This window comes from Akebia trifoliata, chromosome 4 (assembly GCF_017979445.1).
Source record: "Akebia trifoliata isolate Shusen 1 chromosome 4, ASM1797944v1, whole genome shotgun sequence".
Classification (NCBI taxonomy): domain Eukaryota; kingdom Viridiplantae; phylum Streptophyta; class Magnoliopsida; order Ranunculales; family Lardizabalaceae; genus Akebia; species Akebia trifoliata.
Window position 1 is genome coordinate 5,318,356 of NC_141378.1, and position 24,509 is coordinate 5,342,864.

Sequence of the window (24,509 nt, forward strand, 5' to 3'; positions counted from 1 at the left end):
GTCCTTCCCCCAACTCTCAGTAGGTAATTTCTGGGATAAATCCCTGTGGGTGGCCCCTAAGTAGGGATTCAAACTCAAGACCACCACTTCGTGAGTTCGAGCTTTTTGCAAGCCCTTCATTAGAGGTGTGACTTTTGCTGTTTTCATTAATATCAATAGTTTGATGATTACCCGTGACATCTGGTTATTGGATTTGATAATCTAAGATGATGGGTTTCAATCATTGATTTGCTATGAATGAGATGTCAGTCTCCACTCTCTACCCTTAGTATAGACTTCTTGTTTGAGAAGCTGTTATCAAGCTCACTCTCTAGGCCATACCCAATCCAAAAATATTCCTGTATTAAAAAAAAAGGGGAAACATCACTTAAGATAATTAAATGGCTGATATTCTGCAAAATGTGGATATCTACATTAAAAATAAATAAAATTACTCGTTAAATAGTGAAACCAAAACACCTCGATACAATATATCACTTGTTTTGTATACAAATCCATGACAATTGAACTGCAATGGTAGTTCAATGTACAAAACTCAACAGCAGTTAGGAGGTCATTTGGACACCAAGCCGACCTTAGAAATCATGAGTTAGTCATCTCTATACTTTAAGACAATATCTGTTCCAGCTCCATACCAAACACCTCAACTTCTTGTTCTTCTTCATTGGGACACAATGCGACCTGGTGTCCTCCTTCACTTTGGCGCTGGTTAAATCCAGTTCGCTGATGGAACGTTTCCTTTTGGGCATTCCATTCATCTGATATTCTCTCCATTACATCTCCTATCGGTTTCTTATTTTCTGCAATGTGCTTTATGTTCTGGATATCCACCACCTTACCAGCATCTTTAAAGATTTAACCCATTGAGAAACAAGTGAAAAAAATTTATTAGAAACAAGCAAATTATAGGACACAACTAGTATAAGATGCATCGCGAAAATGACCATGCAAATTAATTAGCCCCAATTCAGAGGTCTCCCACAAAATGCCAGCTAATCAGATGATCCAGCAATCTCATTATTTTTTATTTTTTATTTTTTCATTTTTTGTGTGGCCCTGTTATAAAGAAAGTGAATAACCAATCACTCATGATTTTTTTTTTTTTAAAACCTCAGTTCTCAAATCAATCCACGGCCCATATACAATGAAAACATCCATTTTTCAGTTCTCATGAGTCATGACCACATTGATGTCCACAAATTTCTCTCCCCAACATTATAGATGTATCACAGAACAACAAGAAGAAAGAGAGTTGTCTTCCATTCCAAAAAAAAAAAACAGAGGGAAAGAGAGGTGGAGAAAAGAATAATGTTTGAAATAAATGCATTAAACCCAATATAGTTCTTCATGGAGAACAATCCCAGTCCATGCTTGTTTCAAATAACTACCATTTATGGGGGATATCTTCAAGGTGGGAACCAACCAAAAATATCAAACAATGTTTCAGATCATGAGGCAGCGTGCAACTTGAATTAGCAAGCATTGAATCAAGCAATTAGGCAAATTCCATGTGTACTGTTATATAGGTAATAAACCAAGGGGGAAAAAAGTAATAGAAGGTACCACTGATGGCAAGTTCCTTAGCGGTTGCATATTCTGTTGACATTTTCTTCAGCAATTTCAGATCAAGTTCCATACCCTGACAATATATGTGGATTTGGAAATCAGTGACGCATGTTAAATGGACATCAACAATACTGTCAAATACCATTAAGAAGTAAAAGAAGAAATGGAAATCCATAACCGGTTGAATAGATAGAACATTATGGCATGCATATGGCACGGTGGAATCCACCACTACATGGGTCCAACACACCCAAATTGGAGAATTCCTAAATCAAAAAGCAACCGGCCCAGATGATAGAACTTAGGTGACTATGTCCACTGAGATGCATTCCCCATATTGGTAACTTAATTCACTTTAATAATTTTCCTCATAATACGTGCCACGACTTACCAAGTCCATGTGCAAGAAGCGCTCAATTGGAGTATTTGCCAATAACCTGTTTGGTCAAAGAGAGACAATAAGTAGTTGATACATATAACTAATATAGTAGAATAATGGAATAGATGAAATTTTGTGAGATAGTAGGATACTTCTCATATGCAACTTGCATGCGGGCATTTTGCATATTCGTGATTTCATTAACTCTCTCAGTTACAGAATCCTCATTTATGTCAACGAATCCAAATAGAAATATGTTTCTTTCGAGCATCCTTTTGACCAAAGTAGGTACCACACTTATATTCTCTTTTTTTGCATCAACGACAAGGTTTTTGAGCTTCTTCAACTCTCCTATTAGAAATAAAATGATGATTAATAATAATGAAAAAGAAAAAAAGAAGGAAGTCAGTAGTACGTGAACCCAACTCGACTTACATTTCTATATTCATGTCAATCGTTTCGGTATAGCATTGCATAGTAATTTGTAGTTAGACTATATTCAATAAAATCTTAGAAAGATGGTCATCATTGAGTTGCATTGTAGTAATCAAGTATTACAAAGGTTGGTTAGGTTAGCAACTAAAGTCATACCATGGAAGATAGAGAGCCAACAGACGAATTTGCTTAGATCCTACCACACCTTTTACTTAGGGATTATATAAGATAGGGAAAGATTCAACCACTATAACAGTTTATGGTTTAATGGAAAAAGAAAAAGGAAATCCAAGTTAGAGATTAACAAGTTTCATAGTTTCAAATGAATTACAAGTTCATAACTATATCAGAAGGCAGTGTTATAAAGGCGTGCGCCCCAGTGCACCTGAGGTGCAGCAACAACGTCTTAGTATAGGTAAGGCAGGGCAGGTTTTTCAAGGTGGAGGGAGGCACACTCCTGAGCTGTGCCTCAGGCGCCTGAGAGGAATGCCTCACTTACATATCAAATAAAATGTGATTTTTTTTTTAAAGTCTTTTTCAATTGGTTGATGTAAACTATTAAGTTACATCATGATGAACCACACACACACACACAAACACATACATATATATATATATCTATACACATCCTTCTTACTCTTCTTTTTTTTTTTTTACAAATTTTACAATTTATTGTATAGTGTATATTGATGAGGGTTATGTTCGATGACAATGATGAGTGATGCTTTTAGGCTTGCTCATAGTTGATATTTTTGAATTTTGAAACTTATCTTTTGTTTAACATACTCTTGGTATAAGGATATTGAATGGGATTTTGTGATCGTGTCTTAAACTTTCAAGTTTTAAATTTCAATTTAATTTTGATTCGTAGTTCCTTATTTTTATGATATCTTATTCATTCTTGATTTTATTGTTAGTTTTTAACTTGCTTATCGTGGTTTAGCCTAACCTATTTATCAAGATTGAAATACTAAATACTTGTATACAAAAATAAATTTTATATTTGTTGTAGTTATAGAATATTTCTAAATTTTATAAAGTAGCCTAACCTACTTTCACTATTTAATTTTTTATTTATACGATCTTTTTAATTTTATCGAGCCTTACTTCACTCAGGCGTGCGCCTCGGGCTCTAGAAGGCTTTTGCGCCTTTCACCCTTAACTACACTGTCGGAAGGTCCAATTTCTACATCATTTATAGTCTCTCTTGGTTCACAAAGATAGGATTCCTTCAGAATCCAATCAGATGATAGACAATACTAACATGATATACACACACAACACCTTGCATTGCTATGCACAATCGAAGAGAGATTACTATGGCAATCATGAGAGTAAATCACTAAGTTATCAGTGGAAAAAAATTAGTAAATCACTAGTTTCTATTACATAAAAAACAAAACCAAAGGTTCCCAGTGTTGTTTTACACTATACTGATGTATCTCCTATTCCTGAGACCTTTCAAAATTGCCTTAATTTCACAAAAGCATTTGGGATCATGTACTTTTAAATAAGACACTGAAATAAAGGATTAATTAAATATATAACTTGAATTTTAAAAAAAAAAAGATGTGGAGTAGTAGATCCTTAGCATTCTGATGTAGGTTACAAATTCAAAATATATATATATATATATATATAGGATTCACCAAGCAGTTCTACATTCATCAGTATGGAGTCATTAATTCATATTGATAAAGATTTATCTAAAGAAGAGGTGATATCATACCAAGAGACAAATAAATTTTGAAAGGAGGTTTGAATGGTTGAGTCTCGTAAAGACAGTAAAGGCAATAGAGCCCACCCAATCTCTGTGATAAAGAATCTGTAGAAAGCATGTGACCTGCATTCAACATTTAGCCTTATGTAAATAAAACATATAAGATTAGGTGTACAAAAACCTTCCAACCTTGACATTCGAAACATTCTACATGTATAACAATCAATCAGATTAGTAATTGCATACTGATTGAATGGGCAAATAGTGATTGCATGAAGAAGGCCAAGTTGGTAGTTGGTCTAGCCTCAAAAATGAAGGAAAACTTCCGAGACAGCCATATTCTCTTCATATCAGCCAAAGTTGTTGATTGACACTGTGTGAGTTCCCATAATTGTTAAATAAGCACCAAAAGAGTGGGATGGTGTGTAGGTGGTGAGGGAGAGGGAGTTAAAAGTAGATTGGTACCTTAGAGAAGTCATTTATAAGCTCATCAATGTCCACCTTGAATGGAGTGAGATCCATTGAATCAACACTTCTATTCGAGCCCACTCAATAAAAACATTGGTTTCATGAAGACCTACAACATTATATATAAAGAAATAAACTTCATAAATTATTGAACCGTCATATAAACCATCTGCGAAGTATCATGTTCAGACTTGGCTAAAATATAATCTGGGAAAGTCAATCAACAGATCGTTTAAAAATTTGGAAAGTGGAAAAAATGCGTTACGAAAATAGTTCAAGTAAAATTTGGATTCAGCACTATAAAAAAAATTCAAAAAACGCAGCTACTTATAAATACATTCACACAATTTATTCACCAAAACAGATTAAGACCAGTGAACAGAACAAGTAACCAAAATAAAATTAAAAAAAAAAAATAGATCCACAATTCACAACCATGCGCATGATCTATAAATTTAAAAATTAATTCCCATTTGCCTACTAACCAATATAAATAAAGTAGAAAACAAAATGAGACAAATCCGTTAATCAAGAAGCCAAACGAAAATTAAGATATCTAGAATAGAAAATATCGGCAATCTTGATCCATCAAGTAGATCACCCAGACCCAAATAGTTTGTCAAAAATAATATATTCTCAATTATTTGTAGCTCCATTTATTTTTTGGAATTCTTCACGATCATCATCTTCGTATTCGGGAAGCTTCCCTGGGTTTTAAAATCAATGTGTTACTTCATTTCAATCTTCCATGAGAAACTAACAAAAAATAATTATAATGTCCCAATCTTCAACCTTTTTTCGAAAACCTTCGATTTTTCCCCCTAATAAAAACTCATCATATTTAATCTCATTGAACTTTAAGATAATAATTTTTACCCCATTTTCAAACTAAAAGATTCTCTTTTAATCCAGTGCAGATTATCTATAGTTTTCTTTAGTCTGAATTGGAGAGTTGCCTCAAAATTACCCAAAATAAAAATGGAAAAAAACTTAAAGTGCAATGGTTAGTGGATTGGTTTTCAATTTGAAAACCAGTGAACACAAAGAAGTACCCAACTTCTTCAAAAGTCCCATTATCTTCAACCTATCTAAAACCCAATATTTTTCTTGAGACTCGAAGGTTGAGGTTGATTTAAGGTTGAAGACGACGGGGTTTTAAAGGGGGGGAATAATTTTTTCTTCTCGAAAAAATCCATCATCTTCAATTTCCTTAAAAACCCTATCTTGTTCTGAAGATTTGAAGGTTGAAGAAGATTGAATTTGAGGTTGAAAGGGTTGAAGAAGATTGGATTTTTCTACTAAAAAAATCTAAAAAGAAGAATAAGAAGAATTTACCTTGCGCAGAAGCCGAGTTTCGCTTGTTCGTTGGAAAGAAAACGGGCTGTTGTATATTTATACTGAGAGATGATATTGGGATCCCAATTTTTACTTATTACACACCAATTTCCTAAATTATTTCACTCACCCCCATTAAAGATTAAAAGATTAAGCCCAGGATAATGATGAAATAACAAAAAGTATTTACTGCGCTTCTCACAAGTGTGACGTGGGATGTGCACATAACCATTGATGTGTTTCCTAGTGATACGAGTAAAAATCATCTACGGTTATGTATGCATGTTCACGTCAAAATTGTGAGAATCACAGTAAATCTTATGTCACCCCAGCATGACTCACAGTCGTACTAGAGTGAACTTAAGATTGTACCTCACATCGCACTTTCCTGACGTGGAAGTGTGTATGAATCATTAATCATTTTCACTCGAGATAGAGGTACAATCTTGAGGTCACTACAGCATTATTCTTTTAAAGCCGCAAACTTACCACTAGATAAATATTTATAAAATACCCAAAATTCACACATAATAATAATAAAACATATACTCAAATTAAAAGTTATATTTGAATATTCAAAATTACGAATATGTTATTAATCGTTACTCAGTCACCCGCGATTAAAATCATTTGAGTAGAATGAAAGTAACATCTAAATATTTTAAATTAAGAATATATCAATTAAACGTTCTTCATTTTCTATCATATTATTGTAAATTAGAAGTTGAAAAATGGTATTTTTGCTACTTCAAAACTTTTTCACTTGTTGCAACACCCCCTCCTTCCTCTTCCCTCTCTTCTCCCTCATCTATTTTTAAAATACACTTAATTCAAAATGAAAATCCATCTTAATTAATTAATATGAGTATTTAGAATAAAAATTCATTTAATTAAGAGAGCTGCCATTGGTACCCAACTTTTATTTATTACACCCCAATTTCTTAAATTATTTATCCCACCCTAATTAAAGATTGAAAGGTATCATTCAAACATTGGGTGAATCTCTATTCCGTGCTTTGATTATGACAAAATTCCAAGTTCGATATATCATTCATTTTAATTTTCAAAACATCTATTCGTCATTTTTATAACCTATGAACTCGTGAGTTTGTCACTTTTAATATTTACGAATTCGTAGATATACCAATGAATTCATTGATTATAAAAGTGACGAATTTACTCGAAATACATATTTTGGGAATTAAAATGATCAATGTACCGAAATCAAAATTTGGATATCAATTGCACACGTTTTGAAAAAATAAAATCCCTCAAAACAAAAGGTTTGGCTCAAATTATAATATCTATTATAAAGCTCGTTCGGACAATCTCAGTAGTTGTTTACAATTATGATTAGAATTGTATAATACCATAGTCGCTAAATCGAAAAAATATAAATCTAGCAAAATAATAATAATAATAGAGTTTCTATTAACACCCCAACTTTTACTTATTTTCAACCATTCACTTATTTTATTTAGGGTGGATCTCTATTTCATGTGTTGAACATGATGAAATCTACTTTAGGAATTAAAATGAATAATGTACTAAAATCGGAATTTTGAATATAAGTTTCCCGCATTTTAAGGAAAATCCCTTTTCTTTATATTTAATTGGGATGCAATAAGCAAAAGTTGGGGTGCCAATAGCAGTTCTCTTAATTAGTTGTTAAGGCATTAAGTAAAACAGAAACAAAAAAACATTTCTCTCTTTATAACTATATTCGGTCTCAAACTAATCTCAGATCTCAGATCCCTGTCAAGCATCAATTAGCAAGCTAGAGAGATTGATTTCAAAGCTATTCAATCTATCGCTACTAAGGTGAATTTTTCATCAATATTCTCTGTTTGTGTTTCAGTAGTCGTTTATGGATCATCACCGTTATTATTTGCCAATTTTTCAGTTTTTATTCGATAAAGTAATCACAGATGATAAGGTCGGAAAATTGAAACCTTATTTGGATTCTCCATTTAATCTAGGCAAAAACTACTCAAATTTGTGTTAAAAGATCTCTTAATTTATCACTATCTTTTTGTGCTTAAAAAATAGCGATGCAATCTGGCCCTTGTTGTTCCCTTCTTTAATATTTGTTATATCTTCTTAAACAATGTGATTTGTTTTCGAATCCCGAAAATGTTAGTTTGATTTTAATGCAAATTTACAAGCTTTAAGGGTATGCCAATTCTGATTAAATCTTTTGTGATCTTTAATCAGTTTATGTGTTTTTAGGTACCCAATTGATTGCAAAAAGACGGGCAATTGTTGATTATCTGATCAGATAAGTATCTTGCTTGCTTCAGTGATTGTTGGATCCAAAGAGTGCGAAAATGGTAAATATTTGACTGTCTCATACTTCTTTGTATACAATTGCACAATGAGCAAATGCACTTGCACACATGTTACCATCCGTCTGATGGACACATGTGAACAACACCCTCATGGCATGTCACAAAATCTGTCCACCATGCCGTCTTCTTCCCGAGACCACATACTATCTCCATTTACCAATGTTGGGATCAACAACTCGTTGATGAGAATTGAGTTGGAAAATGCTAGCCTCACCAATGGGTTGAGGCTCTCCATCAACATGACCATTGGGATGGTAGGGATTCATAAGAAAAATGTATCCATAGGAAAAAGTGTATTAATCCTTAGAAGATTGGAACTAATCTTGAGGAAATCTGTGTTTGGAGAGCCTCAATTGTGGGTTGAGGGTAGAAAAGTCTGAATGAGTTTCAAACTCAAGTTGTGCCACTCCTCAATACAAGTCTTTGTGACTGTTGATTGATACAATGACCTTAGGTTCAAAACCTGTCTTCATACAATACCCACTAAGCGATTACAAAAGTTATGGTAAAAAATAAAAGATGATTTCGGTATCACATTTTTTTAATCATCTTTTATTTTTTATTTTCATCTTGTTTTTTATTTTATTTTTTCCGTGGTTTATCTAAGTTCAAACTTGTGACTGAAAATTATGTTGTTAACCTCTGGTAAGCCTGTTCTAATGTGATCAATAACAAAAAGTGCTAGTGGGTTTTGAAATCCAAGACGCATCATTCAATGGGAAGAGTAGATCTTGGATGTTTTATATTTGTTTTGTTACTTATTCTTGTTTTTTCCCTATTTGTGAATAGGTGGTCCTTGCATCTGCCATTGTAAGTAAATCTGGTAAAGGTGAGTCTGCTGCTACAAATGAAAGTGCAATTTTTTATGGTTTCTCAACTTAACTCTATCTCTCATCATATATATTCAGTTTTCCCACACATTGTAATTTCTTATGTTCATGGTAAATGCATATTGCCATTCAATCACTTGCTGCTTTGTCTAACTTTATGTAATACTTGTAGCTCACACACATTTTGTTAGTTATAGCATTACTTAGTGCCATTTATGGCAGTTTCTATTTTCTAATTGTTCTTGAGATTGATACTTGAAATTTACTTGGATGTTCTAACAAGAACTATTACTTTAATTAGTGTCAGGTTGTCAATCTTATCAAGTAATACTTATTAAAAAAAGAATCTTATCTAAAAGTAAATAAAATTTACCGGTTACAATAATGTTTGGCCAGATCTATTGTTTTTTCCCTCCTTTCTTATCTTTTTGTTCTTCTTGTATAGGGGCCATCTCTGCCTCTAGCACTTTTTTGCTTTAATAAAATCTTATAAAAAAAATTAAATTTACCGGTTACCATGTACTATACTTCATGAGGACTATCTCAAATTATTATGATGGGACTGTGACTTATATTCCCCAGAGTAGATATAGTCGTAAAAAGAATTGTTTCTCTTTAAGGATCTGTTTTCCAGGTTGCGTTTTTTGGGGGCCCATATTGGGGCTTTTTTTCCAAATCTGTTCGTACTTTATCATGGTAAGCTGGTACCATCAGAGTTACACCGCTTAACGGATTATATTGTGTTTCCTTGCAGCACTTGTTTCAAGGCATTTTGTGGACATGTCACGTATAAGGATTGAAGGATTACTTGCAGCATTTCCCAAGTTGGTTGGCACAGGGAAACAACATACATATGTTGAGACGGAAAATGTGCGATATGTCTACCAACCAATAGAAACTTTGTACTTGCTACTTGTAACGAACAAACAAAGCAACATCCTTGAAGATTTGGAGACCCTGAGGTTGCTATCCAAACTCGTATCCTTTTTGTTGAATGATGTGATTATCGGTTGCGTCATGGAATCGAGATTTTGCTTGGATATTTGCATCTAACTTTTCTTTAATGAGATATGGAAAACACACACTTTATTTCATAGATCGTATAATGATGATACAAGCTCCTCCAGATGTTTCTGAAATTTCATTGCTGTTGGTTTTCAGAACCTAGTCTAAGATTCCTCCTTGTTGTGTGCACCTGTCAGACACATGTCGACACTTCCTCAAACAAATCTCAGTTTATTCAAATATTTTGTTTTAGTTATTATTAATATACCTATGAACTAATGTGAATACATTATTTATATATTATAAGCTAAACATGAACTAAAGAATGTTAAAAAGTATCTCTCTCAACATATGGAGTAAATTATACTTATCACCATCATTATCAAAGCCTTAGCCCGGAAATTGGGGTCTTCTTGTGTACAACTGTCGAGAGTGTTAATTTATGCTAAATCTACTCTTTCAGGCAATTTGGTGATTGATAGTTTTGATTGATCAAAAGAAAAGAATAATCTACTTCAACTAATATGCCCTTAGACACAGCCATACAAAGCATAGAAATCCCACTTGGAAAGATGTTTTAATAATAATTTAAGAAGTACGTATTTTTTCCGTGTGTTTTGAACTAGTTTTTCGAGATTCCAATATTTTAAGAATTTTGGGGCTGTTCTGCTTTATGTAGATCCCGGTCCTCTTTTATTTCCACCATTCCTCAAAATATTTCTAAGGAATGCAGAACTTTCTTCATATCGGCACCAATAGTATGAATATTATTATGATGATTCCTTAATTCTATTCAGGTTCCCGAGAATTCTCCCTCTCTAGATGAAGAGGGCATTTGTAATTCAGCTTTTGAGCTGATTTTTGCATTTGATGAAGTAATCTCCCTTGGTCACAAAGAAAGTGTGACCGTGGCACAGGTTAAGCAGTATTGTGAGATGGAGAGTCATGAAGAAAAACTGCATAAGCTGGTAATGCAGAGCAAGATCAATGAAACCAAGGATGTTATGAAGCGTAAAGCTAGTGAGATTGACAAGAACAAGGTATTTATTCATGTGAAATTATGGAGCTAAAGTGTTTTTAGGTTGTTTGACTGTTTGAATTAATTCTTGCCCCCCTTCTCTCCTGCCTTTTAGTCCCTTCACCTTTCAATTATGACCCTATTTTTATACAATCATTATCTATAATTTGCAGATTGACAAGAGTAGAGGTGATAAGGGAGGGTATATGTCTCTTCAGAGCATGGGCTCGGGACGAATTGAGAGTAGCTTTAGCGATATGAATATATCTAGCGGTGGAGGTGGTTTCGGAAGTGGTTCTGGATTTGGATTGACCACTGATGTGGAAACCTTTTCAAGCAAATCCAAGGGTATGTGCCTGTTCAGCTTCATGAATAACACAAATTACCTATAATCTTGCTATGACCTGTGAATGATCTAAGTTGCATAGTTTCCTATAATGCCCTTAGAAACCTAATTATTTTTACCACAAACAATTATGTGCACTAAAGTAAACTTGTCGATGTTATTATTTAGCCAAAAAATAGGAAACTTGTCGATGCTATTTGTAGCCACATGGATTTTCAATTTGGATAAAATCGGATAACCCAATCCGAACTACTTCTGATGGAGTCACCACCATTCATACGATTCAAGGTGTTATGGCCACCCAAAAAGACTTCTCATTGGAAGTAAGGTGACTGTTCTGATCTTGATAAGAAATTTGGGTAAGGAGGTTTGTTTAAAAAATTGGGAAGGTGTTTGGCACCCCTTCTTTCCATCTTTCGATGATAACGTTAGACTTTGCCACTTTCGAATGCTTGCACACGTGCATACAATTTTTTTTTGTAAGATTTGATTCATATGGGAGCTTTTGATTATGATGATGATGATGTTTCAGTAGCCTTTTTCCTCCACTCTTTGGATAAAGTTGGCCATTTTATTCCACATTACAAAGATGATCCCATATGTAGATCAACATTTATCTTATTTCTTGGATATCCTACTACTCATCCTATATTTAAACCATTCTTTTATTAGTGATCTCCTAACTCTCAAGATACATGTTTGTTTATATTTGAGTTTGGGAAGATTTTTGGAACATTTGCATATGTTTGTACCATCAGGTCGTCCATCTGCATCTGCTGCTGCCCCACCAAAAGGTCTTGGAATGCAGCTTGGTAAAACAAAACGGGCCAACCAGTTCTTGGAATCTTTGAAAGCTGAAGGTGAAGTGATTCTTGAGGATGTGCAACCAAGTGCTAACCAGTCAAGATCAGCCGTGGCTCCTCCAACTGATCCCATCACATTAACTATTGAAGAGAAGCTTAATGTGACACTTAAGCGAGATGGCGGTGTCAGTAACTTTGATGTTCAAGGTACCCTATTACTCCATGTTCTTAATCAGGAAGACGGACTCATCCAAGTTCAGGTACCCCCCTCTCTCTCTCTCAAATAGCAATTCATTGAAACATACTGTGACATTTATGTTGTCTTTTGCCTCCTCACCTGATTAGAACAAAATATTGTTGAGGTGACCTGCTTGACATGATTAAAGGCTTCCATTGCAACTTAACTACAATTTTATCTACGTAGTCTTTTGATAAAAAACAACTTTGTTGCTTAATAATTGAAAGTAAATGTGGAGGTATTTTTTAGAGTGAATTACAGAAATCATAACAGGTTATAGGCACTCTAGGGCAAATGGGAAGAAAGGAATAGGCGAATCTTCAATGGAAAGGAGCTTTCAAATATTGATGCCATCATAGATCTAATTTTCTTTATGGAGTAAATTGGTCGAAAACTAAAGGATTCTTTTGAGGATTTTTATTTTAGATGGGGCTTGGGATGTAGTTTATCAAGATCTGATGTAATTGGTGACTTTTTATTGATTTTAAATAAGAAAATGAACAAAGGAAAAAAAAAAAGAGAAAGAAAAGAGCTTACTGGAAACACTAATATTCAAATCTAAATAACAAGTCTTCAATGTAGTTGTTGATTTGTTGCTGAGGTTCTTACTTTTTTCTTTTCCCCTCTACCTAGGTAGCTTGCCTCAACCTCGTTTTTTCTAGGTCCTTCGGTTTTAATGAAATTTTATGTTTATCAAAAACAAAAATGTCCCTATGGTTAGCTTCAAATTTGATTTGCAAAACACAAAGTTGTGTGTCTGACCAATATGTAATATAACTTTGGCTCCAGTTTATAATATGGAGGCAAAGGATTGTTGATACGATCTTCTTAAAGAGATAATGTAAGTATTTTCAAACTTAGAATTTTTCCAAGGGTGAAAGATATAAATGATCTCATTTGTATGTTTGTCAAAGGATTGTTAATATAACTATTTTCAAAGATAGAATTTATTATAATTTGGCAGGGACAATGCTCGTTATATTTGTGCCCATAATTTCTAGCTTTACCATTTTTTCCTTTATTTGGCTGTGATTCTGTGGGCTGTTGTATATCATGTCCTGCTGAGATCATTTAGTGGCTTCATTTGCTTTGCAACCTTTCTGTCAACAGCTGATGTTGTCTTACTTTATTTCTGTGTCTTATTTTCAGATCAAAACGGGGGGAAAATCAGGGCATCCTTTACAAAACACACCCTAATATCAACAAAGAGTTGTTTTCTAAAGAAAATATTCTAGGCTTGAAGGATCCTAACAGACCTTTTCCAACTGGTCAAGCCGGAGATGCAGCGGGTGTTGGTCTTCTGAAGTGGAGAATGCAGAGTGTGGATGAGTCTATCATGCCATTGACCAGTGGGTTATAATTCTTTGGACAATTTCATATCTGATACTTGATTCTTAATTTACTTTATATCACTTACTGATGTATTTATTTATTTGCAGTCAACTGTTGGCCTTCTGTCTCTGGGAATGAAACTTATGTCAGTATGGAGTATGAAGCCTCTGCTATGTTTGATCTGCAAAATGTCATAATTTCTGTGCCACTTCCCTCACTTCGAGAGGCCCCAAATGTAAGGCAGATTGATGGGGAATGGAGGTGAGTGATTCCAATTTATATTTTTTATTTGTGAATACTGTAGGAGTGTTGTTACTGGAGAATTTCACATGTCAAGCATTCAATTCTATCTAGAGAAATATCGTTTTGCCTGGAAAGATTTCAGAATGTTCTGGATTGCCTCGGAGTGTTTCAGCTAAAACATTCCGATACCAACCGCAACATGATGAAATAGTCAGAAATCAGAAAGAGAGAACATGTTAGAAACAATAACTTTCAGGGGAACCATATAATGCTTCCCCTCTACTTTTGATGAATACTTGAGATACCTGTTTTTCAAACTGATGGCATACCCCTTGACTTCGGTCATCTCTAAGAAACTAGTCAAAATGACCTAAATGTCCTCATCTCTAGTCAAGAACCCTTGAATTTTCTCCCCAAAATCTGTCATATTCAATTTCTAGGGTAAAACTAACCTTATCTTTAACCTTGAGATTCTATCTCTTTCAACCTTCAAATATTAAGAACAAGATAGGATTTTGGGATGAAAAATGACAGATTTATAGATGTATATGGCATGAAAAGTGTGATATATGATATATTTGAGAAAATAAGTTGTAAGGGTATTTATAACCTAAAACATTTTTTTATTGCAATATTTGTTACAAAAATGCTGCTTTTTATTAATGTTGCAGTATCTTCCGTTCCATTTCGTTGAATGTTTCACTTTTTTCCTTGTCCAAAACATTCTTCCAAAACGAAATTATAAACCTTGCTTTTATCACTGAGGTTAAATAATAAAATGTGAACCACATTGATGTCTAGAAAAAAAAAATTGGGTTTCCTTGGTACACAACTCCCAGGGCAGGCCAGGGGCAATCTCCTTAAGCTGGCCTTTAATTAATTGAGAATATGCAGAAATAAAGAAACAGCCTGTGAAGTTATGGTTTAGTATGATCAGTGGCTTTCTGGTGTTTTCTTTATGGAATTTGGTATTTAAACTTTGCACTCTATTGAATTTCAGGTATGACTCGAGGAGTTCCATCTTAGAGTGGTCAATACTTCATATTGACAGCTCTAACCGCAGGTCAGTCAGTTATGAAGTGTAAATTTTGTATCTTTTTCCAAACTTTTTGTCTATTAATTTTGACTTAATCTAGAGCACTACTAGATCTCTAATTTACCATTGTTAAATCCTTGGCAGTGGATCGATGGAGTTTGTTGTACCCCCGGTGGATAGTTCAGTTTTCTTTCCAATTTCTATCAGATTTACTGCCTCAAAGACATTCAGTGACTTGAAGGTTTGTGAAATTTGAATTTTCATTGAACGTTTTGTGACGTTCATGTTTCACTTTACTATTGTTTCTTCCTAGTCTTCTAGGCATGGATACTATATGATAAGTTCTCCTAGTTGTGCTTAGTTTTAGATCTCTCTTAACCATTCTATTCCCATGGTTCAATGTTTCGGAGGAACATTCCAGTTTCAGGTGAGACTGGAATGAAACATTGTACATTTTGGATTGTCCCGGACTGTTTGGTCGAGATCGTCTTAGGTAGATCGATGGTTTCGTAAAAGTGTAGGATAGTAATGCACTCTTAACCATGCAATTCCCTGGTGTTGTATATCATGGATTGCTGGATTGTATTGGGGAATGATCTAGTGGTAGCGTTCTTCACCCTAGAGTAGTTTATAATGGTTTTCATCTTTATTGGAAAATGGAATGACTAGTAAGTTTAGTAAACTTGCTGAAACATAGGGCGATTTTTGGTAGTTCCAACTGATTATAGTTATATATACCCATTTTCTTCACTTTCTTCACTTTTGATATGATATTTGAGATATCCCTGTGTTTTCAAACTGATGACATATCCCTTGACCTCAGTTTTCTCAAAGAGAGTGATGAAAATGACCGAACTTTCCTTATCTTCAATCTCTAGCCTAAAACCAGTCATGTGGAACCTTTGGGGTAAATTTTTTTATCCTTCTCCTTAACCTGGAGATCCTATCTCTTCAACCTTCAAACCTCTGAATAGTATAGGATTTTGAGTTAAAAATGGCAGATTTATTATTTTTTTTTTTTTGGAGAAAAAATGGTGCTTTTATTGTTGCATGTGGGCTTAAAAAAATGTGATAAATTTGCGCGAGACATTTTATAATCTAAAACATGTTTTTTTTTTTTTTTAATATCTATTCATAAAATGGCATCTTATCATGAATGTTACAAAAAAAAAAAAAAAAAAAAATCTTGATCAGAAGCTTAAGTATTTGAATTGTTGTGCAGGTTATAAATATTTTGCCTCTGAGAGGTGGGCCTCCTCCCAAGTTTTCTCAAAGAATCCAACTGATCACAGAGAACTACCAAGTGGTGTGAGTTAGAATGCTATGGTTGACCAATGAGTGAAAGATCATTAGATTCACAAAATATTTCATTGATTTCTTATGAAATTCAGATGACTGCTACAGTTTTTCTATCACATCTCGTACTTCCTAATTTTTTTGAGAATATCAGTACTGGTATTGTAGTGGACTTGTGGTTGTTCATGCATTCTGTTTGTCTGGCCAGGCATTCATCCTTTTTATGGCACTCTATATTGAAATATCACTTTCTTTCTTTTCTTTTTCTTTTTTGTTTTTGTATTTTTTTTTAAAAAAAATCAATTTAGGAAGATTAATGCTGGATTGACCACAGTGGGACACACGGGGACATCTTGATGTGGTGGTGCATGTATGCCCATAGATGTGTTGTCTCCGAGATACAACTAAAATGCATCTACGGACATGCGTAAGCCACCACGTCAAGGTGTCCCCTGCTGAGGTCACTCCAGCAGGACATTTTAGGAATGGGAGGATCCCATGATATGGCAGGTTTGAGTAGTAAAACCATAATGGCAGTTTCTAAAGGTTATCCAAGGACCACTCCAACATGATTTATCGAATATTTTTGAAAATACTGGGCCTAATTACAAAGAGAGCTTCTCTTGCCGCACCAACTTCTCTACCCCAAGATGTGTGCTAATTATTTGGTGATTTACTTATGAAAAGAGGTGACGTTAGCAAAAGTTGTGGCAATAAAATCTCACTTTTAAAACATGTCCATATCAACAACATTAATAATTTAAATATGAATTCTCCAACTACATATACATGATCTTGTGCTTGGGCATCTTCTAATCCACCGTATTATTAAAAAAAATGTGCGGAACATTGAATTTTAGAACCATGCACACCCACAAACAATAATGCCAACCGATTCACTGTGTACCAGTTCATGATTTGATCCAACAGGAACAAATTTGGTAACTAAAAATAAGTGTACTTGCCAGAGGCGACCCGGGTGAGGGTAAAAGTATGCCCACATGGCAATAATTTTGTGTGAAGTCAGCCCAAAATTTTTGGTTCAAAGCAGAACCCAATTTCCAAGCAGCTTGCAATGCCGAGAGAATTTTTTATTTTACTTTTTTTTTTTTGCCAAGTGCAGAGAAAGACCTTATTAATAGAAGAAAACAATAAGATCGATACACATGCAGAAAGTTTGTTTTGAAGAAAAACCTCTTTACGCCAAGGAGACCAAACTTAAAAAAGAATCCACAACTCAACTAAGATTCATTCACACACACACACGACTCTTTCCTTTTCACATAGTGCTGCAAAGCCAGGCAATGAAACAGAGGCCTGCAGTGTGTCCAATCCAATCCTACACTTTCAATCACATCACAGTGTGTAACAAAGAAATAAATAAATATAAATATAAGATCCACCTGGCTGAATCTGCCGGAAAACTAAAACACACCATGCAGAAGATGCCGAGGTTTTAAACTTGGGAAGGTGAGGGTGCCCTAGTAGGCCTCTGTGTAAGAAGGGGTTGTAGTGCCTTGACAACAATGCTCATATTCGGGCGGAATTCAGATTCATACTGCACACATAATGCTGCCACCGCTGCTAGCTGTATCAATAAACACAACCACCAATACTGTGTTATCCCCCTTTGAAAAAAATATTGCAGATTTTGTGTGTGTGTGTGTGTGTGTGTGTGAGAGAGAGAGAGAGAGAGAGAGAAAGACCTTAGCAACTCCTCTGGGAGGATATTCTCCCTTCAGCTTTGGATCTACACATTGTTTAACCTTGTCCTCACTCAGTCTTGGAGTTGCCTGAAAGAAATAACAAAATGGTGAATAAAAATATTACATTGGGATGTTCTGTCAAACACGATAAAACAAAAGTAGCAATCTTATCGCATTAAAAAAGGCTCACCCAAGTGACGAGACTCTGCTGCCCACGAGGCATTGTATGATCAACTGGTTTCCTACCAGTCAGAAGCTCAAGAAGAACAACACCGAAACTGTATACGTCACTCTTTTGTGTCAATTGACCAGTCATAGCGTACCTGCATTAGTTTTTACACATTAGTATATAAGTAATGATTCTAAAACACAAAATCTGTATCGAACATGTAAGAATTCCTAGCATCTTAAGAGTTCTCGCTTTTTTGGCTGTGCTCCCTTTCTCATACTTCATCTGGACCTATGAGGTGCTTTGAAGTTTCCTTTTTCAAATTCTTCAATAAAATATATGTATAAATAATAGAATAGAAGGCTACCGATTAAAATAAAATAAAATAGGACATACAAATATTTTTAGAGAAAATATAGGAGTTTGAAAATCTTTCGAACATTACAACACATCAGACCCTCATTACATGATCCCCAAAATGTAAAGTTTCCTACATTCTCTCTTTTCTTAAAACCCAGAGTCCCGTGCTTCACTGCTCTAGATATATATAAAAAGAACTGATTTGGCATCTTTCTTAAATTTCTTTTGAGATTTTTATGAAAACTAAACTTTCTTCCAGAGTCCATTTTGTTGTAAATGATCCATTAGAAATTTTGAGATCTTTGATCATAATAATTTTATTTATTATGATCAAGGTATTAAATTCTGGTGTATTGATTGCCTGGAAATGAAACTATTTGGTATAAAGCTTCAATGATGATAACGAAATATATAGATTTATGTGGAAATTAATATACTTTTTTCGGTAAATGGCTGAAATATATATATATATATATATATATATAAAGTAGCGCTAGATGGTTGCCATTTTCCTTCACGTTTCCTCTTGTATTTCCATGGTAAGTTTCCTTGACCTCCTAGGGTTTTTTAATTTTTTGCTCATTCTTTTTGATAAAATCTTTACTTATAAAAGGGGGAGGAAAAGATGAAGAAGAAGCAAAAGTTGCATGAAAAAAACATAGTTGGTAAATTAATGTTAACTAAACATAATCATGAAAAAAAAAGGCCTTGGTAGCTTACTCTGGTGCATGATAGCCAAAGGATCCTAAAACTCGAGTGGAATGAAGACGAGCAGCCATGTCTGGAGCCTGATTTGAAAGGTTAAAGTCTGCAATTTTGGCTTTGAAGTCTTCAAATAGGAGAATGTTGCTTGATCTGATGTCTCTGTGTATTATAGATGGCTGAACATTCTCGTGCAAATACTCCAATCCCCTTGCTGCATCAACAGCAATTCTCACTCGCTGCATCCAATCAAGCACAGGGCCTGGTTGTGCACCTTGGACTCCTTTTCTACCTGTAGTTCAAATAAAATTCAAAACCAGGGGCTCACATACCAAAAAATATTAATAAGATGATTCTGACCAAATCATTCGGAGACATTCCAATATCTTTCTAAAATATTCAACGTTTTAGAGTCAATGTTTTGTTTTGTTCTCGGCAGAAACATTCTAAGATTGTATGAAACTTTAAACCATGATTCTGATTCCGATCAAATAAGAAAATGAAATCAAACTGGCCCCCAAAATGCCATACCATGCAAAATATCGTGTAGCGAACCCATGGTTGCAAACTCGTATGCTAACATGCGAAGATTGCCTTCCACACAGTAACCAAGTAACTCAACAAGATTTTCATGCTTCAATCTTGAAACCATGGAAACCTGAAATCAGAAATAATCTGAGTCAAATATAACAGCAGAAGATAAGAGCCTTTTATCGACCATATATTGATGTCAAAATCTGCGAACATACCTGGGTTAAAAACTCAACATTGGACTCAGGATCAGATGAAACATCAAGCTTTTTTATAGCCATAGGTATTCCACTGTCTAAGACTACATGATATACTCTTCCGTGTGACCCTTCACCAATTAAAGATTTTGACCCAAAGTTATCAGTCTTTACTTTCAGTTCATCTAAAGAAAATGAAGGCACTTCAATAGGTGGCGGTTCTTTCTGCACTTGACTCTTGGCTGGAGGAGATTGCTTTGAGCCTTTCTGGTTCCCTGCAACGTGTACTAAATTGGTAAGTTTTGGAACAATGTAAAGCAATCACAACCATAAGACATGATCCACTATAATCAATACCAGAATATCAGATACTTTAAATTTTCGTAAAATTTAAGTTCTTCAAAAACAATTAAAGACAACTGAAAAAAAAAGAAAAAAAAAAACTCTTGGGGGAGAGTTTCAATTTCCCATGAGAATCACCATATCTCATAAGAACTAGAACTTTTTATTTTTAAATTGCAAGAATTTCAATGTGTTTCATTATTTTAACCACGAGACCTGTTCCATGTAAACTATTTACAATCTAGAAACCCTTTTGAACCCCATTTCTGCTCCAAAATAAGTTCTCCTAGGCTAAATCCCTTACAAATAAGAAGTTCACTTCGAATATTTAGTAGAAAACACATTAGATCAATTGTAAGGGAACAGCAAAGACAAAAATTGGGGATTTCTTCTTTGAGTTGAGGTAGTGATGAAGTCTTTCAAGTTTCAAGACATGCTAAACTTCATACAAAAGTTTGCCAGAATAAGATGTAAAAGTGTGAAAAAGCCATATCAATATACATGTGCACATTGTCAAAGGATTAGTACGCACATTCACAGATTTATGTGGAAATAATTTTCATAAATATGAGGGAAAAAAAATCAAATTTCATTCATATTCAACCCAAACATCTGTGGTTGTGCATGTATGAATAATGTGTTTTATAGAGTCAAATCAACAAACTTAGTCAACATAAGGTTTAAAATCTCATTTTGAGAGAAAGTTTCTGTCAGGAAAGAAACCGAGACAGTCTCGACCAAAACATTCCAAAACTTCAAGACAATACAAACATTGTCAAAATATTAAGTGTTTCGGAATCAATGTTTGTTCTGATCTTGGCCAAAACCGGAATATTCCGCCAAAGCATTCCAAAACAAAACGCAACTTTGAACAATAGTCAAGATTATATTTTTAAACATCACTACAATTATATTTTCACTACATCGCTACAATACACACACAAACTTTACCACCTAACTGAGGTGGCACCTTGATTTTTCAAATATATATATATATATATATATATATATATTAATTAAAATATAAAACTATATATAGTAAATAAAAAATGAGAATTACATAAAACTAATATTATTCATTACTATAAATGAACTACAATGAGATATCCAACTAAAGTCTTATTTGAAAATTAGAAATAACAATTGAAATATAAATTTTGTAATTTCAATATTCCTTTTATAGGCAAAGCTTCAATATAGTAGTGAACCCCGTTAAAAGATGTTTTATAAGCAAGTAAGCATGTACATACATTTATGCTCTATGGAGAGGGATAGATATTATTTTGTTAATAAATAATGGATATATTAAACAAATACACAAAGATTTTTAATTTAAGTTTTTTTTAAAAAGAGATAACATGGTGCATATTAATTTAATTTTAATAGTTTAAATTTGAAATCCTTTGATGCTGAATGGTGAAATGCGAAATGTTCTAGTTTTCTAGTTTTTTTTTTTTTATATAAATATTTTCTCACTTTTCTCCTTTTTTTTAACTTGATGTTATTTTTCTATCTACAAATTGGTAGGATGCACTGGTTGAAGCAACGCGTTGCTGGTGGATCCCTTAATATCATGAAAATGAACAATGTGTGACTTGTGTGAGAATGCAAATGTTAAGGCATCTAAAAAGCTTGATTGAACAGAAACCAGAGGTTGGAAAGAAGGCTTTGTATACAGCCAGATGACAACTCATCATGTGTCTTGTAGTAAAAGAGCTGAAGATCTCCTAGTGGTTTTGGTTATCATGGTCTTACAAACAAGCATAATCATGTTATAAACACTGAATCTTCATTTCACACAAGTGGTTATTTATTATAATTAGAAAATAAACGTTTTTCATGCTTCTTTTTTTGTCATTTCCTAACGTTTCAACCAAAATTTCCAGAAAATTCCATATTATCTACAATCTTTGCATCATTTATGTGATAATTGCATTGTTTACACAATGATCAAATATTTCCATTCCCATCCTGAGTAAACATATTTACATAACTCAAAAAATCAAAATTTAGTAACATATTAAAAAATTGAATTTGGAATATATTATCCATTCTTGTCAAAATATTTTGATTTCAAGGGACTTCCATATTGACATATTTCCACGAAATATACAGAAATACCTCCATTTCCACAAAGAATAAAATAAAACATTACTGGGATACCAAGTAATCTTTGCTAAACTAACTGTGATTATGAACAAGGTACACTGGAAGCATAATAAGTTTCTCGCATATAGATAATGGGCCTATGAAGCAAAAGACTGTATGAACCTACCATCAGCATGGTTCTTTGGGCTTCTCGGGAGTTCATTTTCATTTGTAAGGTATGATTCTTTCTGACTAGTACAACAGCACCACCGACGCATTCTGTTTTCTTTCTTATGTAAATACTTCTCTGGGTATATGGATTCTCAAGACAGTCAAATGAACCAAGAGAATTGGCTTGTGCCTGTCTAACCACAACCAAGTTAATCACATAATTTAGCACTAGCCAATAGCACAAGCGATGCATATGATGCTCTAGTAATAACATTGCCTTCACAAAATGCTAAGAACTATATGTATCTTTGCTACCTAACATTTTTTTTAATGGGGAAAGGGGAAGCCGAGAAGGCTGCCCTACAAAGAGAGAAACCAACAAAAACACAAGAAAACAATGCTATGAAAAGCAAAGAGAGACCCGTTATAAATCAATATATTAAGCCCCTCTCGGAATTTTGAATTAAAATAAATATAAAACTTGAGAGTTGGATAAAATATAACAAAGGGTATCGTCGAAAAGCCCGTGAATAGTCAGACTAAGCCTGGATACCCATGTATCACAAAAAAAAAAACCCGTGAAAGAGATCTCTAATCTAGCTTCTATGTTAATGCAAACCAAAAAAACAGACTAAAGTTATGATATTTTGAAAAATCTCAATGAAAACAAATGCTTGAAAAGATACCAATTCTGATTATTAAAGAGAGAGAAACAAAAAGAAGCCACACAAGTTGGAGATCCTTTGAGAGTTTTTGGTTGTTTTGAAGTGTTTGAAACATCGAATATTTAATTCTCTATAATTTTTATGTGAACACCCTTGAGATATGATTGGCTGTTAGATTTAGAGGAAAGCATCATTTGGAGGGAAACCTTTTAGATTCAACAACCACTGGAAGGCCGTTTCGTTTCACATATTGTACTAAACACAGTTTCCTCAGTAGATTTCCAGAATTTTGAGAGAATCTGTTAAATGTAATGCTAGCAAAGAACAAAACCAAAAAAACTAAAATCCTAATTGGTGAATTCAGGTATGCTTCAAATGCCGACCCCAAATCTTTGGGATGAAGCGATGATGATGAGGTATGCTTTGAATTAACAGTTACAAATAAAGAAAAAGCAAGAAAGACTAGCTTTGAAACCTTTCAACCGCAACAACAACAAAAATATATGAAAATTGAAAAAGAACAAAGAACCGAAAATCCTTAGATCAATAGAGATACTATTAGTTTGAAAATCAGAAGAGAAGGTGAAAATTTAAGCTTAACTAGTGAGCAATTAACCAAATGATCATCATCTTGTAACAATTCCAGAACACAAACAAATGTGAAAGTAAATCTGTTAAATAACACAAATGAAGAATCAAACCAAGAAAATTAAAACTTATCTTCCTAACGATAATTACAACTTCTCTCTTCATAATAACGAAATCAATGATTAGTTTCCAAGCAAATATTGACAAAATTAACCCTAATTGGGGTAGAATAACATATCCAATTAAGAATCATACACCAAGAAAACAGGAAAAAAATTGCTTTGAAATCCTCCAACCGCAAGAACATAACAGATCTAGAGACGATCAAAATTGAACAATAAATCAATAAAGAATTGAAAGTCCCGTAACGATCGACGATCAATCAACGTGAAAATTAGAAGAATATGTGAAAAATTAACCTTACCTGGTGAGAAATTTAATTAATCAAGAACGTCGTCTAGGGTTTCTGATTATATTGAAATTAAATAATTGGGAGAAAATTGTATGAATGGAGGTTTTGAGAATAACAGGAGGAAAGGTAAAGGAAAGTGGGCGGAAATAATCTCTCTCTCTCTCGCTGAACAATATAATT

At 33.9% G+C, this 24,509-nt stretch overlaps 3 protein-coding genes across 4 annotated transcripts; 1 reads left to right on the forward strand and 2 right to left on the reverse strand.

Moving 5' to 3' along the window:
- Nucleotides 1-398: 398 nt before the first annotated feature.
- Nucleotides 399-5,935, reverse strand: LOC147403230 (Small nuclear RNA activating complex (SNAPc), subunit SNAP43 protein). The gene is made up of 8 exons (XM_086438733.1): nt 5,904-5,935; nt 4,566-4,677; nt 4,347-4,473; nt 4,110-4,223; nt 2,098-2,296; nt 1,958-2,003; nt 1,564-1,639; nt 399-845 (listed from the first exon to the last, which is right to left on the reverse strand). The coding sequence occupies exons 2-8, from the start codon at nt 4,620-4,622 to the stop codon at nt 607-609; spliced, it is 858 nt and encodes a 285-aa protein (XP_086294859.1). The 5' UTR covers nt 4,623-4,677; nt 5,904-5,935; the 3' UTR covers nt 399-606.
- Nucleotides 5,936-7,597: 1,662 nt separating this feature from the next.
- LOC147403231 (coatomer subunit delta-1-like) lies at nt 7,598-16,665 on the forward strand. The gene is given in 13 exon segments (XM_086438735.1): nt 7,598-7,724; nt 8,118-8,233; nt 9,041-9,080; nt 9,836-10,059; nt 10,884-11,126; nt 11,278-11,452; nt 12,209-12,513; nt 13,641-13,655; nt 13,657-13,840; nt 13,931-14,084; nt 15,067-15,129; nt 15,247-15,343; nt 16,325-16,665. Coding segments are annotated over 12 exon segments (1,593 nt in total). The 5' UTR covers nt 7,598-7,724; nt 8,118-8,230; the 3' UTR covers nt 16,415-16,665.
- A 951-nt stretch (nt 16,666-17,616) lies between these two features.
- Nucleotides 17,617-24,509, reverse strand: LOC147403232 (protein CYTOSOLIC ABA RECEPTOR KINASE 7-like). Of its 2 annotated transcripts, none has more exons than XM_086438736.1 (8): nt 24,342-24,509; nt 22,681-22,854; nt 20,085-20,338; nt 19,867-19,993; nt 19,354-19,627; nt 18,295-18,427; nt 18,105-18,191; nt 17,617-17,986 (listed from the first exon to the last, which is right to left on the reverse strand). In XM_086438736.1, the coding sequence occupies exons 2-8, from the start codon at nt 22,769-22,771 to the stop codon at nt 17,855-17,857; spliced, it is 1,098 nt and encodes a 365-aa protein (XP_086294862.1). In that variant the 5' UTR covers nt 22,772-22,854; nt 24,342-24,509; the 3' UTR covers nt 17,617-17,854. The 2 variants fall into 2 exon arrangements, with proteins under 2 accessions (XP_086294862.1, XP_086294863.1); XM_086438737.1 differs by having other exon boundaries at nt 22,681-22,858.